The sequence below is a fragment of the Nicotiana sylvestris genome, chromosome 1 (genome assembly GCF_000393655.2).
Source record: "Nicotiana sylvestris chromosome 1, ASM39365v2, whole genome shotgun sequence".
Lineage (NCBI taxonomy): Eukaryota > Viridiplantae > Streptophyta > Magnoliopsida > Solanales > Solanaceae > Nicotiana > Nicotiana sylvestris.
Genome location: NC_091057.1, coordinates 174,587,694 through 174,601,725, shown reverse-complemented (window position 1 = coordinate 174,601,725; position 14,032 = coordinate 174,587,694). Strand labels below are relative to the sequence as shown.

General features: G+C 36.7%; 1 protein-coding gene across 1 annotated transcript; it reads right to left on the bottom strand.

Annotated features, from left to right (window-relative positions):
- Positions 1-911: 911 nt before the first annotated feature.
- On the bottom strand, positions 912-13,288 carry LOC104243982 (QWRF motif-containing protein 2). Its single transcript, XM_009799269.2, has 6 exons — positions 11,727-13,288; positions 10,286-10,405; positions 6,367-6,483; positions 6,172-6,261; positions 1,376-1,483; positions 912-1,287 (listed from the first exon to the last, which is right to left on the bottom strand). Exons 1-6 carry the CDS (start codon positions 13,167-13,169, stop codon positions 1,228-1,230), a joined length of 1,938 nt encoding a protein of 645 aa, XP_009797571.1. The 5' UTR covers positions 13,170-13,288; the 3' UTR covers positions 912-1,227.
- Between the last annotated feature and the right edge of the window lie 744 nt (positions 13,289-14,032).

Genomic DNA, 14,032 nt, shown 5'->3' with positions numbered 1-14,032 from the left:
GAATTTGGGAACAAACCAAAAACAAAAATACCAGAAAACGAAGGAGGAGAAGGAGGAGAAAGGGGGCTGAAGTTGTTTAAAAAGTTGATACAAGTTAAAACTTTTAAAAAAATGAGTATAGGTTAAATGAGAGCGACCAAATAGAGTGCCCCGTGCAATTTTTACGACTATGTCGGCAACTTTTTATTGCTCATTGTTTGTCTACATCTTCTATTCCTGGCCCAATACTCGCTTCCTTGGTGCCAATTGCCCTAAGCCAATGTGGACGTCATTTATTTTGGACAAATACTTCCTCTCATTTTTAAAAATTAATCATTTTGATAACTTAAATTAAATTTAAAAATATTTAATATTTTAAAAGAACATGAAGCCATTTATCATCTCTTTATTTGCAGATCTATCCTTCCTGCTCCAATCAATAGTGTTAGCTAAGTAAAACGTTTGAGGGAGAGATAAAAGATTAGAAAAATACTCCTATGACTAAGTGGTGCAAAAACCATTAAAAACGGATAATATGAGTCAAAGCGAGTATTAAATTAATGATTATAAAGTTTAGGTGGCAGTATTGAGATTAAAATGTTTTCAGTTCAAATCTTACGAAGTAGGAATTTGTGTGAAAATTAAATGCGAAGTGCTTCTCACTGTGTGTTGAGGTTATAGATTCCAGGTCCAGTACTAAATATTCTTTGTCACATATTAAAATTTCTCCAAATTCTTTACCTAGGAAGAAGGTACAAATATTAAAATTACTAACTACTACATAACTATATTCTCCCAAAATAACCTGTCTAAACTAAGCTCTTTCATAATCTTACAAGTTTGAACCTGGGAAGCAAACACTTACACATTCACAGGAAACAACACGCGCGCGCACACAGAGAGAGATACAGAGAGATGAAAACACTAGGAAGTTCCAGGAACTGCTGAATGATTGTCTAATTAGAATTTTACATATATATACACGAGTTCTTTTTACTCTTCTTCCTTGACAAACAGTGGAAAAAGAAAAGAACGAAAGATTAGAGCATGTATACAGCTGATTAGTGGGAAAGAAATCATTTCCGAAATCTTCTGACAGAGAAGAATACATGAGCAGGGAGCAGATGCGTTGCAAAAATGCCTAACAAGAACCAGGACTAGTCATCGTTCTCTTGCTCTGGCCACCGTTACTATAGGGTGTTAGCATTAAAAATTTTGTCAAATAACATCAGTTCTACACCTGTCTTGTCAGGCTGTTGATCCGCGGTTATGTTGTATTACGTGTGTTCTCAAACTACAGTCTTTTACCTAGTCCACAATTCATAATGTTAATCATAATCTGAGTAATGAAAAGACCTACACAGAAGAAGAACACATGAAATGGCTGCTGCATTACCTGCATTGTTGCTATCATCGACAAGAAATCTTTGCACTGTTCAAGAGAAGCCTGCTCTTTGGCAGCTACTTTGGCAAGTTCACTTACCAAAGAATTTAATTCCTCCACCTGAAAAATCACAAACTTTTTAGGCATCCACCAAATTATCACACAAGTCTATCATATTTCTTAAAAGTAAATCTTCTTTCGCAATCAAAACAGTTAAATTTTTAAAAAGTTATAATAAAAGTACAGCACATCTGTTGTAGCCGATTACTAGTTTACTACTAATATGGACCAGCAGTTCAGTTGGAAGGAGGAATTTTGCTACTGCTGGTAACCTCAAGATACATATCACGAGAACAACTAATACCCCACTTTCAAAAATCAAAGTACGGACTTTTAACACAGGAAGCTCCAACCAGATACTTCCACAACCCACATATTCATCACTGTCTACATTCTTGAACAAGTAATGATCCTTAGCTCAGCTACTTCCACCATACAATAACAAGAGCTGTATTGCAGCTACACCAGAATTCATTCCATTACGATCTCCAACAATAATGGATAGCATCATTCCATATGTTTTTATTTATTCCATAGGCAAAGCAAATCTCGGTAATCCTTAAATGAGCACCAGAACCACTTATTCATATTTCAAAGATGCCTATGTTACATTACTGTTGAGACTGAATTCAACAGAAAATATCTAATAGTCAATTTGACAGTGCTACAGACACAAGTAACGTTCGTAACTTTGTATACATTCACCAATTCAAAAGGACCCTGAAGAGTGGGTACACAACAGAAGAATTACACTCAACATTATAGTTAGTCGAGATAGCAAAGCGATCAACTTCCAATAGACAGGCCAATTGCAGACAATAGAGAGGCATTGCCGGCGGAATTACTAATAAAGGGGACACATGGAATTTCCTGGGATGGATCTTTTAAAAGAATTATTCAGGACGGAGAATGAAGAAAAGACCATTTTCTTCAAGCAATATATAGCCTAGTGACAGTGGAGGGACATCCAGGATGGTGTGGAGGGGCCTGGGTTAGACTTGTTCCTTGGTGAGATTGCTTTGTCTAGACGATAAGGGAGGAGAGGAATGTGGAGACCTTGTAATTCTCTCCTTTGTACTATGTACAGTACCCTCTTGGTACTGAAGTTTAATAAAATTACCTTATTTCATCTCAAAAAGAGAGAGAGAGGAATCATGTTATGAAATATTAGGAAGATGGGGGCACCAAAAGGATAACCTTCTTTACGTGGCGGTCACATGGAATCTTATACAGTGCAAAACTTGAGGGATTGCACATTGGTAAGATGGTGTCGCGTGTGCAAGAAAAGTGGTGAGACTACTTGCTCTTCCCCGGACCCTACATAAATGCGGGATACTTTGTGCACTGGGCTGCCCCTTTACTACTTGCTTCATTGCAAGTATGCAGATGGGTTATGGAATTTGGTGTACTTGATGTTTAACATTTCATGGCTGCTTCCTGAACAGTTGCAAAAGCCATTTTGAAAAGGAGATTGAGCAAAACTAGAAAAAAAGGTCAGTATGAGAATAGCACTTTCATGCATCTTGCAGAGGATTGGGGAGAAACCAAAATTAACAAAAGAGTCAGATGAGTTGAGAAGCCGATGTGAAAATCAAGAGCTGCACACTTTTTTACTTATACTTCTGGTGCAAAGAACATATTTCTTTTTGCAAAAATGGTTAGATTTTCTGAAGCTTAATATAGATACTTGTATCTATTCAACTTTTGCCACCTTCATGTCTATTAATGAGATGGTTATTTTGACTTATAAAAGGATAGCGCTGTGCACTAAGCTCCAAGCTCCAGTTACGCTCGGGTCAGGAGAAGGATTGGACCACATTGGGTCTTATGCACGCAGCCTTACCTTACATTACTTTAAGAGGTTGTTTCCGCGGCTTGAAACTGCGACCTACTAGTCATACGGCGGCAACTTATACCGTTGGGCCAAGGCTCTCCTAGTCATTAGATTATAGGATTGGCTGAAAGCAACTAGCTTAGAGTAGAGGCGTAGTTTTAGTTGTTTGTTGTATATCTGGATAACAGGATTGGACAGTCACTAGGCTACAGTAATTATCCCATTTCTGCAAAAATGAAGCTGGAGTTACAGATCACTTGCCACACAAACTAGCTGTTTGTTGAATTTCTTGTATGTGGAACTGGTTTTGGGAACCAATTAGATCCTAAGGTGTCAAATGCACTGCTTGAATACAATGTGTTAAAGACAGTATTTTAAAAACCAGAGTATCCTGCCGTTTACAGCTTAAATTTCTGAATGAGGTGGTTCGCGAAAGTATACTTTTTTTTGGTGTTGCTTGTATACAATCAAGAAGACTTGATGCATGCGATCCTTATAAAAAAGATTTGATGCATGTGAAACCTAGAACTGAATAGAGTTTATTCTGGAAGACTAATATTAGCTATGATGCGCGGACTCTTCATTTTTACTGCTGCACACGTGTCAACATGATACTAGTACTGGTAAAGGTGTGGGATTCATACCGGGTGTGGTCAATTGAGATTGGGTACTTTGACCACAATTCATGGACAAATTTGAGGATTAATGAAAAATGAAATATTGAATTTTACTTGCTGCTTGCTAGTGCCTACAACCTGAGAAATTCCCAAAATGAAAGATTGAATTATTGGTTGCACTCCACAACCTATAAATTCTCCACAGAATATTTTTCATAATTTAGGATATTTTTATAGATCTATTTTCAAAATTTTGAATTACTTTTAGCCGAATCCCCGCACCCATATCTATACCTGGATCCATATCCCCCGAATCTTAAATTTAGATTATGAAGGATCCGACCTCTAGATCCGCACCTGGATCGGATACTGCACCCGAGCCCGAGCAACATAGAATATTAGACCTACGCTGGAACTCGGCAAACATGTTTCATCGCTAATTCCAGCTATTACTTTCTTATTTTTTGTTGATAAAATCTAATTCCAGCTATTATTATACTATACTATAACTAATGACTTTATGCATATTTCTGTCAGACACTAGCTGAGCTAATCTCATCCTTTTCCAATTGCAAAGGGAATAAGTGAACTTATGCAGTCCGCTTTCGACCTTTCATAGGTTGAAATGAACTATAATTTCTAACTTATGTTATTAAGTAAATCTTTTGGTCTAGCCTTCAGTCGAGAACTGGAGTTCCAAGTCTAACCATTGTGTAATCAAGTGCACAAGCCTCCAGGTAGTAATTTAATCAGCCAAATACTCGAGCAACATGGCAAGTGGAATCTAAACTTCACAAGGTGAGGTCAGATTTTTTCCTTACCCTCCACCAAATCTTATGTTCATGTATTTGTCCTTCATTTTTTATTCTGCTTTATATTCCAGCTTACTTAACCCTAATGTTCATTCCTTGTATTCATGTATTTGTCCTTGATCTTTGCGGACGATACTCATGTCCAGAAGTTTCTCTAGTTTATGTTGGTCGGTTACAGATTCTTACTCAACTTCATTATTTTCTAGTTCTACCAGTAAAACTGCAAATTGCTTTCATGACAGGGTAAAATTTCTGCTAATTGCCAGTAAGGCAATTTGTCTCTTCCAAATTGCTTGTTCAATTCATTCCAACTTTATGTACAAATATACGACTATCTCATGCAACAGACCTTCCTCGGACTACTTGGCAAAATCATTTCATTCAAAACAATGAAATTGGATCAAAGAATGGGCAAGCTTTTAATTTCTTACTTTTTTCTCCTAAACAAAATTGCAGACGATTGACATCACTTTCTTCTATCAAGAAACCATGATTCTAACAGATAAAATCCAATAAAGCTGCCTAATGATTTTCACCACTATATTGCATTCTACAGCTCTGGAAACAAAGGTTTTCACTTTTCAGCATGAAGACTTCTCTTTGTTATACTTTTCTTGTCTTTCTTAATTCCTTTTTCTGATCACTTCACTCCTTTCATGAGTGTTGAGAAGTTGGCTTGTTAGATGGAAACTGATCTTCTTTCCTTTCTTTTATTTTCCTTATATTTTTCCTATATGATGTTGTAACTCTGGAGATTTAAAGGGTTGCCCCTTTTTTCCCTATTTTCCATTGGGGTTTATATGAACTGTTATAGATTCCAAGTAATAAACTACCTATAAGTTCCTTGTTATTATTTAGAATCTCTTATGGAATCCTCTGAGTAAAATATCGTTTTTACTGCAGCACCAGCAAAACCTGAGAAATCTTCTTGTTAAAGGAATTATTTTGAAATAACTGAGATGAAAAAGAAAATGCAGCTTCCTTTGACTAGGTTTTTTTTTATTACTTGAGACGAGAAAAAAAGGGCACAAATGGAAGAAAAAAATCCGTACAGGCGATACCAATTTTTCGGATTAAGTCTTAGTCATGTTAGTATGTGTACCTTAGGTCCAATGATTTCTAGTCCTTTAGTCCTTTGTTCTTATTTTTATTTTACTTTATATAATAGTGTACGGAGATGAGCTTAAATGGAGCGACACGGAAAGTGATGATTCATATAGCCGAACGGGAACTTGCTTGGGATTGAGGAGCAGTTGTTAGATGAGAGAGAGATTACAGAATTTGAAGAGGATCGCTATTTAATATAAACTTCAACAACAGTTGTGAGCTACTTGATAGAAAATATTCTATGATGCTTAAACGTCCTAACAGCTTTATCAAAAGCAAAGAAAAATGAAGAGGAACTAGTACATTCACTATGCATTAACTGAATTCACGGCAACAGTCACCATTAACAGAAAGATAGCAAGATGAAAATGAGGTTACCTTGCCCAAAATGGAACCGACTGAGGATGCCATTGCCTGCATCACACCATGCGCTGAACTAACAGCATCCTTCAAGTTTTGGATGTCAACCTGTTGTTATTAACACACAGATTACATTAAACTACATGTGATCTCTTTATGAAAATCAGAAACGAAGCCTAAAACCAAAATATAAAGTGTCGCCGAGTTACATACATGAGCTCCTCCAATGACCGGTAGACGGAGAGTGCTAGCTTTCAAGGCTTCAATTGCTCCAAGCAGTGAGATGGAGTGTTCTTTATCAAATGGAGCCCAATCTTCTAAGGACATCATCTACAGAAGAAAAGAATTAACTTAGCTCAGCAATATCATATTATGCCTCTAGTTATTCTCTCTGATAACTACTACAAGACCACATCAACTAGATCAACTGGAAGACACTTGCTCTCAAAGTCTCAAACACTTATTCAGAATAACGAATCGCAGTTGATATAAACAGTCAGACTTTCCGATCAGGAGTGGATTTCCAGAAGAATTGGCTCTACTTTGGCTGAAAACTGACGAGGATGGCACTATATATGAAACATAAAAGATAGTATTTGAGCTGAGAAAATATAAACCAACTGAGATGGAACTGGATGCATTTTTAGTTGCAAATTATATTCACGTATTTCAGGGATTTTTTCATATATTGTGGCTGAAAACTAGAATTTAATTGCTACCCGACTGCAGAAAATCAGACAACAAGGCAAACACAGAGGAGTCTGGTACTCGCTGCCGGAGTAGGAAAAAACATCAAAGAATTCATTGACTACTTTTATAGTAATCTTACTTCTGCAAGAAACTGAAGTAAAACAACACTCTTTTAAATATGAACTTCTAAAACAGAAGGAATTGCATTGCTACATGCAGAAGCGAAGATTAGAAAGTGGGCTTTCTGTATGGGGCAAAAACTTAAGAACATATAGCAAGTTACTCTCATTCTGAATATGTAGTAACCCATATTTAAGTTAGAGGCTTATTGGTCATTTAAAAAAAAGAAGGGAATAGAGCATTATATTATAAAAGAGGAGTAAAGGGAATTGCGAAGGGGAAAGTGCCGCACTTAAGCTTCTGTAGAAAGCAGAAGACAAATAAAAGCCCTAAGTTAAAGAAAGAGTAGAATTGAAGAAGTTATGAAGCTTTAAGCTTCACCACCGTGGGGAAAATTTTCAGCAAGGAGGAAAAAGCTTTAAGCACTAAATCTTTGGTCAGAAAAGCTTCGATCAACAACGTTTCGTGAAGTTTTATAATTGCTCTCTGTGAAACTACTACACGGCTTAGAGAAAAGGTAATCTCTTTGGAATTTTCTTGAAATATTGTCTATATTATACAAGTTATTGAGCACAAAAGATAAGTACCAATTAAGAAGGAATATTATGGATGGTAAAGTTATTTCAGTTTCAATTTATGCACACGATTAAGGAAGTTGAACAGTAAAGGGAACAAACCATATAAATACCTTTTTATTTAAAAGATTTTGGACTAATTTAAATTACTCATAGCATGGGTAAATATAATTCAGCGAATTGATGATAAAATATAAAACTCGGAGGATTGGGTATTCTAAATTAGTGATGGATGTAGCCTAAATGAGGCAATTAACATGAGATCGATATTATGTAATTATAGATTGATTGGAGGAATTTGTACGAGTTGCTTGAGGTGAAGAAGTTGGTATTTCGGTACGAGTTCGGTGAGTAGTAATCTTACCGCAATTTGTGTTTTCATAACTTGCATGATTTACACATGATTTTTAACATGAATATGTTACTGATTATTTCGTGTGGGACAAGTCTTTTACTCGATATGAGACCGAATAGTTATTTGACATGATTACCGTTGTTTTAAATATTCTTGATGTCACTAGATATGTTTTACCGTAACTTGAATTTACTGGTATCGAAAGGAAATTATATGATTTGATAAGAACTGAAATGCCCTATATTGTTTAAAATAGTTTCAACGAGTATATACGAATTACAGAGACAAGTATAAATGGGAGTAGACATTGAAGGATCCCGTAGCTAATGGCGGGTTCGTTAGACCTGGTGCACCTTGTAATTACCGATTACCGTTATAGCCCTCGCTAGTGGGAAGGTAGAACTAGCATACTGTTACCGACTTCCCTCGAGTAGGGACTACCGTTATATTTGACTTCTTGCGAAGAAGTCCACAGTTATACCGATTACATGATCCGTTCATTGAAACCTCCCAAAATGTGAATACTGATAGTATACAGTGGTTACCGAGCTTATTACTGAATTGTTAATTATATTTTACTACAAGAAAAGTGTGATGAGACTGAAAATTATTTATTGTTTCTGAAAGGGCATTTTTATATATTTTCTCTTAGAGATACTAGCATGTTTCTGACTTGTCCCCAAATAAAAACGTTTGTGGTTAAGTGTTATTACTCACTGAGCTAGCGACTCATTCCTCGCTAATTTTTTTTTACAGAGACAGCAGTTGACGCAGGCGAGGATTTCGTTAATTAGAACGCACAGGTTGATATTTCTCGGTGAGCCTCGCACTTGTTCGCGTGGACAAAGATTTTATTTATTGTTATGGTCTTTTCATTGAACTCTTAAAGTCGCTCCATAGTCATTATTTTAGTGTCATGAGTATTCTTTTGTTATTATAGTCTAATGTTGAGTATCGTTCTCATTTATCAAAGTTGGAGATAAATTAGTATTTCTAGTGGTTAGTTGGTGGTTTAGTTATGGTGGAGACTTGTATTGGTTAATTGACAAGTTGTCAATTGTTTTGTATGATATTAGGATGTTTGGTTGTTGATTTGAGACAGGAAAATTTTTGGGATGGTCCAAAAACAGGGGAAACTCTGTCCGATTTTCTGTAAAATTACCGATGAGGCTTACTTGGGAGCACTTGCTCCTAAGCGCCGGTCACAATCCTAAATTGGGTCGTGACAGAATAGCAAAGCAAAGAGACTAAAACAATCAATTTTGAAATCCGCGCTTAGCGGTGAGAGAAAGCTTGAACAGTGGATAATTGGGTTAGGTAGGGTAATCCATTTACCTCTCTTTCCTCATCTACTCATGCAATAAACATCCCATGTATCAGTAAGAAACGGATCAACTCCCTTAAGTCAGAAATTGTCCTAAATTATATTTTGGGTTGTTCCTAACAAAATGCACTCCCAAAAAGAAACTTTTCCTGTGTCTCTCTCTATACTTTCTCAACGTTCTGTGAAAAGTTCATCAGACCAACTAAGATGGGTTAAAATTCCTCGGAATGTTAAGAGTTGTATTTGGTGTCAGCTAGAAAGGAGCATAGAACATTTCCATCCCGGATAGGCCTGACACGAGTGGAGTAGTCAATAAAATTCATGGGCAAAGTTAAGAGGCAAATGTCAAAAGGTCAACAGCATCACTCGTATTGAGATGCCCACAGTTAGTATTTGCTGAGAAATATAAGATTCATGTTATACATGCCTTAGAGAAAAGCGCAAAGGAAGATGGAAAGCGAAGACAATGCAAAGGTATTAGATGAAACTAGCTTGGGTTTCAATGAGTCCAGGGATCAAGCATGATGAAATAGCAGAATATCCACTGTCATTTGAATACAATTATACATTTTAAGGAAATTTGAAAATATTAAGGGCCTGAACTGGTACCATTGGCACATTCCAATTATAGTCATCATTCATGGATGATGCATTAGAGGGTTTCTTTTCATATGCCAAAAGAAGTAGATCAAGCTACACCATATTCAATAATTATCGGCAGAGGAGGGAGGATTTTTTATTAAGGATAATAAGATAAAGTTTTGGGATATTAAAGGGGTATTGACAGTGAAAGGTAAATTAGGATTAAACTAAGTAGCATCTATGCTTAATAATCAAACAAACTATGCTAATAGAGGGCAAAGTTTTTCTTAGCCTTCTCAATAAAAAGAGGGCCAAAGTTAGGCTGCATCAGGCTGGTTGATTAATTGATTTAACCTTCTAGGGAATATCTTTTCAACGGAATATAGCGAAATAAGCATGAAATCAAAAGATGATATCACCCAAAAATCCAGCAAGAATTAATAATATGGAAAATGTACCAAGAGAAACAAAGGACTGGTACCATACCTGTCCCTTTAAAATGGAAGCTAGCTTCAATTTCTGCCTCAGCAGCTGTAGCCTGTGTCTTTTCTTAGTGATTGTATCACGTAAATCTGATATTGTTATCCATGCGTTCCACAAAGTTTTCTGCAAAAAGTACAACATTTTAACTTATAAAATGGGTAGGGATCTTGTTTATCAATCAGCATAAACTTATTAAAGGAACTAAGATAAGACCTTCAATATTTATTGTTCCTAGTGAAATGAAGCTATTTACAAGACGACTTGAACAAAAGGAAGGATCTGATCGAAGCTTTCTAAAAAAAGAACTGCATAACCAGTGGATTGATCAACATTAACAGATAGAATTTCAGTAAAAGTTACCTATCTCAATTAGCAAGTGAGAAGAATAATGACCAAATAGATGACAATATATGAAGTGTTATAACTTCAGTTAAAAACTTCTCTTGCAACATCTCTTATCCACAAACTAATAATTGGAGGTTTAATTCATATAAGATCAGGAAGCAAGAGAGTTCCTTGCAAGGCAATTTGGCCTAACCATGCTCCTAGCTAGGTAAACTTCTTTGTTCGGACAGCAGCTTGAGACACAATTTTAACAGTTGATAATTAGACAAGGAACAAAAGAATACATATCAGCTGGGTACATTTTTTGTGCAAAGAAGCTAATGAAGATATTAATCATTTTCTCATTCTCCGTAAGATAGCCAACCAAGCAGTGGAATTTATTTTTGCAACTTTTTGGTGCTAGCAAGACAATGCCTAGGACTGTTATCAGACTATTCAGTGATGGAGGGGACAGAAAAGAAGAACCAGCGGATTAGAGAATGTAGTCCCACAAGCAATTATATGGATTATATGGAGAGAACAAAACCGAATGAAAATCCATGGAATAGGTAAAACGTTTAATCAAATTTTAAAACTGAACTTTAATTTATTTTTGGAGTTAGCATGAGTTGCCCACATGTATAGTTAACTGCCTGCATTCTGTATATAGAAATGTCAATCACTAAAGATCTATTACTATTAGGGATGTGCTTTTCTTATCCCTAGAAGTCATTTATACCCTACCAAAGGAAAATTCATGCAAGAGGAATGATTTGAAGTGACTTGTTCACATAGTTCTTCTGCAAGGTATGGAAGAACCTGAGCTCCCTTTTTCTTATTTCTCACATCCCACAAAAATTTAGAAGGAAAAAGAATATAATCAGGGGAAAAAAAGTTTGAAGTTGAAGGGGTATACACAACAAACCAATCAATCAACTACACCTCAATTCCAAGACAAGTTGTAGTCTGCGATACAAGTTCTCTACATATTCCGCTATATTCGGGCCCAGTTGATTTTAATACTAGTAAGTAATACTTAGGGGTACACACAACACATTATAGTGAGATATTGAAATCAAATTAAGAGATTCAAACTTTACAGTGAAAAGTATAGCTTTACCTCTGCATTGTGTTTTTGCACCAGCAAAGTTGCTTCAGTCGTAGCATTTACAAAACGCCACTGTAAGTGTCGATTGTACAGAAGCCGCAATAAGTGTGCATCAACAATTCGATTTTCGCCTACCTTCCCCCTCCGAACATCAACAGCAAAACTAAGAACTGAAGGGGTCTCAACGAAGTTACTATTAATAGTACTAACCACATTTCTGACACGTGATGGACTAGGCATTCCCCTGGAAGGAGATGATCCAATAAGCTTACTAGGAGATGCAGACCGAATGTTTCCACGAATAGGTGATGACATTGTTCGTGGGGACGATATTGGGACATCACTAGAGTACTTTCTCAACTTCTGTGGCACAACCAATTTGGACCCTGGACTTGTCGATAAAGGCGACCCAGGATCCTGCAACCTCCTCAACCTACTATTTGTTTCTTGCCAAAACCTAGCAGAAACAACAATGCCACGAGGCACACCGCGTATACGTGAACTCCCACCACACTCCTGCACTCCTGAAGTACTACCAGAAGAAACACTATCCGTGTCAGACGCGGTAAGATCAGACGGTAGAGACGACTCATTATTTACGTCCTGAGGTTGTTCAACAGCCTTCAAAGCCGGTTCAGCATTTCCCAAATCAAGACTCAACCTGCCATCGAACGAAGCCCTCCTTTCATCAATCATAGATTGCTGCAGTGTCCTAATTACATTCCCAGATCCAATAACCTTGTTTCTATCCCCATTATTATTACTACAATCTAAGCTCCTCGCCAACAGATTCCCCTGCCTAGCCCTCCCTGGCCAACGATGCTGATCAATAGGCTTAGAATTCTCCAACTGATCTGCCCCACCATAATCAGCTCTCCCTCTAAGGGGAGTAGCAGTACTACTACTACTAGTACTCCTCCTCCTCTCAGGGGTTCCTTTCCTTAAACTACTCAAATTAGGAGAAGGTGGAGCCACCTTAGTCTTACTTACAGGAAGTGAAAAGGTTTCACCTTGAAATGAAACTGATAAACTCCTAGTAGAAGTCACCAGCAGCTTTGTTGCTGCAGAAACTTCACCTACATTACTGCTTACTTTAGAATCAAGATCAGGTGTAAGAGGTCTAGAAACAGCAGACGACCGCCTCCGGTCAGTCACTGAAACAGATCTTTTGGGAGCTGAAACAGGAGTAGTAGTATTTGACAAATTTCTAGAAACTAAAGGAGAAGGGAATCTTCTAGTACTAGCAGAAGTTGAATTTGAAGATAGTGAAGAAGAATTTGAAGAGGAAGTTGAAGGAGAAGGAGACATATAACGAGATTGGACAGTTCTTGATTTGGGTCTTTTAAGGTTAGCAGAAACTCCAACTCCATTGTTGTCTGGCAACAATGGGGGTCTTCTTGAAGGTTCATCTTTGGGGTTTTGTCGGCCACTTGTTGAAACAGCAGCCACCATCATCTCTCTCTCACACACACACACAGTAACTCTCACTCTTTCTCTCCAAAATAGGAAATTCAGCTCTCACATTGTATTTTCAAAACAAAATACACTTACCCATTAGCTGTTTCAGTGTCGCCATGGCCTAAATCCTGCAAAAGAAAGATCAAGATTCAAGAAATCCCACCATAACTCAAAACCCCATTATGAGTTTCTGATAAAGTCCACATTTTATCAAGATTTTACAGCTCAAACAACACTAATTTTAAAGCAGAATAACTTTAAAATAGAGCAGTGGTTTTCCGGTGAGAGTAAAGGAGGAGGAGGAAAGAGGTGAGTGAAAAGGCTCAGATTTGGGGGTACAGAAAATTGGTACATCCTCTTTAGGCTATTGGGTGGTTTTGGGGTTTTGTGAATCTTTGGAAAGACGTTACGCTAAGCAAATCATAATTTTGTGTTTCACTTATTTCTTAATGATTTTTAATGTGCATTGTTTATTTACACTATAATAATAATAATGTGTATGTATTTTGGTAATTAGAAAATGATTATTTTGCTTTATAATTAAACCAAATCAATCATTTTTTTTAAGTTGAGAGGTTGTTTGTATTATAAGAGGCGTGACTATCTTTAATTTTGTCTATTTGCGAGTGGAGTTCGTAGGTATTGATGGAGGTGTCCCAACTCCACATAAAAGCTCTCCCATACTTGAAATGCAAGTAATTACTTTAATATTTTTTTGCTTTACTATATTTTGTCCCTTTCCTCAATTACGAATATGACATATCAAAACAAAAATAACACTACTATAATTATAACAACTACAACTCCGTTACACTTGACGAATAATTTTACGTATAGTCATTTAATTTTTAGTGTATTAC